This window comes from Mastomys coucha, unplaced genomic scaffold (genome assembly GCF_008632895.1).
Source record: "Mastomys coucha isolate ucsf_1 unplaced genomic scaffold, UCSF_Mcou_1 pScaffold14, whole genome shotgun sequence".
Classification (NCBI taxonomy): Eukaryota; Metazoa; Chordata; class Mammalia; order Rodentia; family Muridae; genus Mastomys; species Mastomys coucha.
This window is the reverse complement of record NW_022196896.1, coordinates 105,356,728-105,363,601: the sequence shown is the minus strand read 5'-3', so window position 1 is coordinate 105,363,601 and position 6,874 is coordinate 105,356,728. Positions and strand designations below refer to the sequence as shown.

The 6,874-nt window shown below is 47.2% G+C and overlaps 1 protein-coding gene across 2 annotated transcripts in view; it reads left to right on the top strand.

The window, feature by feature from the left end:
- The first annotated feature begins 1,010 nt into the window (after positions 1-1,010).
- Positions 1,011-6,874, top strand: part of Ap1s3 (adaptor related protein complex 1 subunit sigma 3) — a 59,400-nt gene continuing 53,536 nt past the window's right edge. For both annotated transcript variants that reach the window (XR_004117950.1, XM_031368134.1), the window contains exon 1: positions 1,011-1,144. Coding sequence is in view for 1 of the 2 variants with exons in the window: in XM_031368134.1 (XP_031223994.1) it covers positions 1,142-1,144 (3 nt within the window). In the remaining variant the exon portion in view is untranslated. The remainder of the gene's footprint in view (positions 1,145-6,874) is intronic.

The following is a 6,874-nucleotide window of genomic DNA, read 5'->3' as shown; positions in this document are numbered from 1 at the left end:
CCAGTCCATTTTCCCCAAATTAATCTGTGCTAAAAAACTCTGCTTAGAACTCGGAGACCTGGAGATTCTTTATACCAGCAATTAAAAACTCCCCTCATTGGTTAGCCAATACCAAGTGGTCTGTCCTGAAACCATATACCTAAGAGCAACACTAAAAGACCGAGCAGTAACACACACACACACACACACACACACACACACACACACACACACGAAAAAGGAGGTCATGATTTCAAAAGAAAGTGCCCGGAGGCAGGGTGGGTGAATATACATGGCAGGGAATTGAAGGGAGGAAGGGGGAAAATGATGTAATTATATTTAAATTTAAATAACACAGTCTAGGCCTAAAAATCAAGGGGAAGAAAAACAACTGAAGAAAAACAAACAAACAAAAAAGCCCGAGTTTCAGTACCATAATGTAATAGAAAACTTTAAGCTTTAAGCGGAGAGGGCTATGCATGTCCTTGAATTGCAGTTTTGGTAAAAAGCAAAACAAAACTCAAGGGAGTGTGTGTGAAAACATTTTCCTTGTATTTCTAGCTCTGGGAACCGTTCTCTCCCAGCGGTGTAGGGCCAGACTGCTTTTTACACTTTTCTCAGGTGTAAAGGAAACCATCTTTTTGCAAGTCGGACGGCCGCCGGTCCCATTTAGGAAGCACACAACGTGAAAGCAGAGGGGTAGCAGACCCCCTGACCAAGAGGGAAGCCCGGGCACCGGGAGCGGCCAGCGCAGAAGGTGCGCGCGCAGGTGCAAGCACCGCCCTGGGCGGGGCTAGCGGTGATGAGGGGCGGGGCGAGCTGCAGGGTCCCGCCGGTGCTGGAGAGCAAAGAAAGTACCAGGGGAGGAGGAGGGAGTGGGAAATGGGTAAAAGTGGGAGCTGGAGCGGGAGGTCGGTGAAGAGTCAGAGAAGGAGTGACACAGCGGGAGGAAGCCAGGAGGAAGGTGTGTGGGAGGAGCGGAGGGGAGGAGCGGCCCGGTGCGGGGAGGAGTCTGCAAACTTTCAGTTCAAGGGCATTGTGGGAAGTAGCCATGGTCTGAGGCTAGCGCCTCACCTGTCAGCCGCCCGGGCTGCTACGGTCTCTTCTGGCTCTCGCATCCCGGGCGATCGCTGCTGTCGAGACCCGGGCGGCTGCGGCCACCATGGTGAGTAGGGCTGAGTGAGCATCGTGGTGGAGCCGTCCGGGCGGTGCGCGCTCCAGGTGACACCTGCGGCTCCAGGGCCGGACGCGCGGCTGGGGAGGGGGTACGCGCCTAGCCTGGCTCTGGGTACCGCGGAGTCACTCGCGACGGTGGCCCGGCTGCTCCGGACATGCAGGTCTCCCCCTTCCTGCGAGTCCCACGGACACCGGGCACCGCACTTCATTCATTTCAGTCTCTTTTCGCTGATGGTTTGGTCCGAGCCAGGCGCTGGGGATGTCGCCGGGGACCAGGTGCTTAACACTCGTAGGAGAGGATGCCTAGGGAAAGAGACGGTGATGGAATGGTGAAATAAAAATAACTTTCCAGAGCAAGAAGAACTCCCAAGCCTTAAGAAACCCGCCTGAGAGGTAACTTTTGATTTGGTGGCCTTTAGGAGGTGACATTTGAGCACCTCAAGGTCCTGGGAGAGCGCAGCAGTTGGAGGGGAGTGCTACTGTGAAGGGGAGAAACGAAACCCCGGTTTGTGGCTGGAGAGGCGGGAGGGTTACGCTCGAATTTTAACAGAAAAAGTAACCTTATCCATTCTACACTTCATGAACCGTTTGATTGATGGTGAAGAATGGACTGGGATGTGTGTGGGGGTGGGGCGTGGCGGGTTTCCTATCAAGATGAGTGCCGGGAGACCCGCTACACTCTGAAGTGAATATCCAGCTCTGGGTGGAAGCAATGCCTGAGGTTTCTCACGCACTAGCTTTCTGCTGGGACAGTGACTGGGTGAGCAGCGTTTCCCACTTCCCCAGTTGCGCACACTTCCCAAATTCTCAGAGAAGTGACCTCCTGAAGGCACTCTGGACGCACCTTAGAGACCAGCACTAGGTGACTTTAGAAAGAAGGCTGAGCTGAACAGTAGTCCGTTGCTGAGGCACCGGGTCAGGGGCCAGAGGGTGTAGGCGAAGTTCTCAGCGTGCCCATTTTTGTTTGTTGAGGGTTCCTGGTAAATGCAGGGTGGTACAAAAAGGGCCCTGTAAATAATGAAGCAGCTCTCTTGGCTTGCTCAAATTTCCCGAGGAACAAGGTGTACCCGGGAAGACAGTTAGTTGCCTAATGGAGGTGGAATGAGGGTCCTCAAGTCTCAATGGAGCCCAAAGCTGCTTACTTCTGTAGGCAGGGGCAGGATTTGAAGGAAGGCCTGGAGTTCTAAACAGCACATTTGGGAGTTTTGTTTTTCTCCTCTCATGGCAAATGACCTTCAGAATCTGGGAAGTTTCTCCACCTTTCCCTCCAGTCCCTGTCCTCCTGTGTGTTCGCCTTGCTGTCCCTTGTCAGGAAATAACTGTTACTAGCACTTCTGGTAAGCCAGCTCCTCCCCTCCATGATCTCATGCCACCCTTGCAACCTCCAAACCAGGTGGTCACCTTTACCAGTCGCTGCTTGACCTCTCTCTCTCTCTCTCTGGGTTTGTTCATTTGTTTAGTGGGATAGCAACTGTTCCTAACTGATACATCGGGTGCTCATTGGTGGCCTGGAAGCCTGGGAGGGTCCCAGAGGGTTTCTTAGAGGTTCACAAGATCAAAACCCATTTTCATAAGGATGCTAAGGTCCTATTGTGCCTTTTTTTTTTTTAATCTGCATTCTTTCAAGACTGTAGTGAAGTTTCCTTGAGTCCAAGTGTTCTGAAATATTACTAGCCCAACAAATCCAGCTGTCTTCTTTTGGGCCAGATTAGAGGGATTTGCCAAACTCTAATATGAAGCTTCACTTCACTACTGTTCTTTCTCCTTCCCTCATCCTTCTCTTTATTATTTTCAACTGAGTTAGTAAATACCTGAAGTTTATTCTTTTCTGTTTTGCTTTCTAATACAGTATCACTGGCATAGAAAACAGAAAGTCTTCGGTGTTCTCATTATCATGGAGGTGCCCCAGGACTATGAACCACACACACACACACACACACACACACACAAGTGCTTTGAGGAACTCCACCCTTGTCTGTACTGAGCAGCATTTCACTCTCCTGCTCTGCTGTCAGGAGCAAAAAAGGATCTGGTTCTATTGCTGGCAAGCCTAGTAAGGCCGTTGCTTCTGACAGCCAGAGTGACTACTCCTTCCTCATTCCTAGATCCTATCTCTTGTTGGCTCCTTCAGAAGATACTTTCAGAAAGTGGACCATTCCACTCCGGGCTTCAAATCATGTGTGTAGGGGCTGGTTTAGGCCCTGTTTGCATCTTGGTCGTGACGTTTGAATCATCTGTACCTTCATCTTGCCTTCGGTTAGAAATCTTGATATTAGAAAACAATGCTAAGCCTTTTGTGCTTAAGAACCACCCACCCTCCCCATACTTTAAAAAAATATTATGAATAGGAATTTACTATTGAATGTTTGAAAGAGTTCATAGAGGTAGAGGAAGGAGGCTTTTTTTTTTTTTTTTTGGTTATTGTTGCTCTCTTTTTCCTTATAATAACGTGGGTGTAGCTAAAGAGAAAGTTGAGAGGCTTTGGGGATGCCCTTAGTTTAAAAAAAAATGCAAGTGGGCTTTGATTTATGAAGTCCTTGTAAAAAGTTGCTCTAAGTCTTCAAGCCACCTAGAGAGCATCAAAGAGGAATCAGCCCAGTTAAAGAAACCTTCGGAAGGAGGTCCCTTCAGAAATGTGAATAGTTATGGAGTAAGATCGACTTATATTAACCAATTCCGAGGTTTCTGGGTTTGTAACTTTTCAGCTTTTTGGGGGACAAGGTTTCACTATGTAATGGTGATTAGCTTGGAACTTGGTGTGTAGACCACAGGGCTGGCTTCTTATCTGCACTGATCCTCTTGCCTCTGCCTCTTAGGAAGTGCTGGAATTCCAGGCGTGTGTCCCCACGCCCAACTTGTGCTTGTGATTTTAAACGTGAGGGAGAGCCTGCTGACTGAATGGTGAAGCCATTTCTCTAACAGGCCCGCATTCCTTTGAAGCAGCTCGAGGGACCCTTCTCCCAAATCCAATTATAAAAGAACTTGCCCCTGTGTGTACAAGGGCATGAAGGTGGAGAAAGCATTCTCGAAATTGTAGATCCTCCCACGCTCCCTCTTCTCCGTATAGCAATGTCTGAGACTTAGACATAATGAAATAAGTCTGGTGATATTTTCCGACTTAAAATTCCAGCTTGAGGGAAATGGACCCCATGGGAGTAATGAGTTCTTTCCTCCCTCTGGCTCGGTCTGGGCTGTTGGTCAGCATTTAGTGTGGGGTCGGGAGGCTTGCAAGGAGAAGGGAGAATGACCTTTGGTGGGACCTAGTTGTCCCCAGTGTTCTTCTCATATGTCATCAACACTACCACTGAGGCTAGTGTTGATCCCTAACCATATGATGATGTCTTAGTCTCCATCACTTCTTTCTTCCTTTTGTCCCAGGTTTTGCCAACGGCTTTGCAGGTTTTTCGTGGAGTTTTACCAGCAGAACTGGACAGAAACAATTAGCGCAATGTGTATTTGCCATCTTGTGTGGTTAGTGTTTGTTCTTTAGGGCTCATGAATTAAGCCATTGTGAGCTGGGGTATAACAACAAAAACTCCACCTTTTACACACACACACACAAACACACAAACACACACACATTCAAATTCCTTTAAGAGTCCCTTGAGACTCACACTTGAGGTCCCCATGAGTCAATTTTTCAGTTTTATCTTCTGGTCATCATAACCAGAACTTCTTTCAGAGATCAGAGCCCAATCGCTTTCTGCCTTGGTCCTTCTCTCCCTCACAGAATTTTCCTTTCTGTCTTCTTCCCAGACATTTCCTTCTCATGGAGTTAACATAGCCATTATCCAGAAAACTCCCTTTAAACAAATAAGAGCTCTAAGATCCTATGATTTAAAAGCACGGACCTTGTGGATTGCAGGAAGTGCCTTTGAGTCACACTAGCCATCTACCCAACAACTGTCAAGAGAGATGATGCACTTCATATAAAGCTGCGGGTAGCACTGTCAGAATTCTAAGATTGTGTGGTCAATGATGTAGAAGGTTCCTGTTGTGAATGGAATGCCTTAGGAAGCTGACCTGCAAAAAGCAAAAACAAAACAAACAAACAGACAAACAAACAAACAAAAAACTGCCACTAAAGTCACCAATCTGGAAGTTTCCTGACAGGTAGAGCTAGCTCCCAAAATTGCTTTCTCTAAATAGTTGCTAAGAACTGCCTGGGGGAAAAGATGGTCATTCGTTAGTTATTCAGTGTAATCAGGCATGGAGTTAAAGTACTTTCAGGCAAGAAGAAGGGCATAAAGATGTCCTCACGTTAATCACCTTGCTGGATCTTCTCATGCAGGGTTTCCGCAGTGGAAATGATGGGTTTGTGTCAAAGTTCAGTAGACTCTTCAAGGCCATGCAATGCTTCCAAACTGAATGTATAAAGGACGAACTAAGACTGAGTTGAAAACCGAGGTGCCTGTTTTCTTTGTGTGCTTCTCCTTATAGAGGCTATCAACCTTCCTAATGCTGTGACCCTTGAAGAAAGTTCTTCATGTTGTGGTGAACCCCAACCTTAAGGTTGTTTTTGTTACTACTTCATAAACTGTACATTTGCTACTGTTTTTTTTTTGTTGTTGTTGTTTGTTTGTTTGTTTTTTTCAAGACAGGGTTTCTCTGTGTAGCATTGGCTGTCCTGGAACTCACTCTGTAGACCAGGCTGGCCTTGAACTCAGAAATCCGCCTGCCTCTGCCTCCTAAGTGCTGGGATTAAAGGCGTGCGCCACCACCGCCTGGCGTACATTTGCTACTGTTATGAATTGTAATGTAAATACCTGCTATACAGAGTATCTAATGTGACCGGTATAGAAGTGGGGTTCGACCCCACCCCACCAAGAGCTTGCAACTCCAGGTTGAGAGCTGCTCTTACAGAAGGTGGTTGCCAAGGAATAACCATGAGTCATCTTTGGCACACTGTTTAGATTTGGAAGAAAATGTTTATATTAAAACACACGCCTGAATGGCAATGAGGTCATGACCGCTCCTGGGTACAATTGAGGAGAAGGTTTTTATTGTAGATATGAAGGAGAATTCAGCCATCTGGAAGGATGGAGAGAGAGAGAGAGAGAGAGAGAGAGAGAGAGAGAGAGAGAGAGAGAGAGAGAGAGAGAGAGAGAGAGGTACATTAGACATGACCAGTAGACTGAACCAGGCCATGAGAGAGGGGGTGGGGCAGACAATAAGAAAGGATGAGAAGAGAGAAGGACCCAGAGAACATATGGCTGAAATAGCTGGGTGTCTTAGGAATCAGAAGCTTGGGGTGGGGTCAGGGAAGTGAAGCTCAGAGGCTGGGAGAGGTTTAGATAGGGTGGTGAGAAGTGCGGAAAGGAGCCAGGACTTTGTAACCGTACTTGTGATCCTGGGAGACCTTGGCAGCCAGCATCTGCTTTGACATTTCAGTAGGCACCTCAGCTAACCATTTGTTCTGGGTTTTTTTGGAATCTAAAGACGCAGAATTTAGGTTCAAGATATAAAATCCACACTTAACTTATAAAGTCCCAAGTCAGAGACGGTTTGTGGCTAGTTTCTTAAAGCTAGACCAGGTCGCATGAGGGTATCAGCTTTTCCTTTTGTTTTTCCGATTGGAATATTTGAGAGGCAGTAAGGTAAGGTGCTCTTCTAGGATGACATGCTTTCTCTGCAAAGGCTAGTTGGTAATATTTAAGTTTTGCAGACCCTAAAGTCTCAATCACTCAACTTTTCTTTGGTGAATCAAGGCAGCCAATAA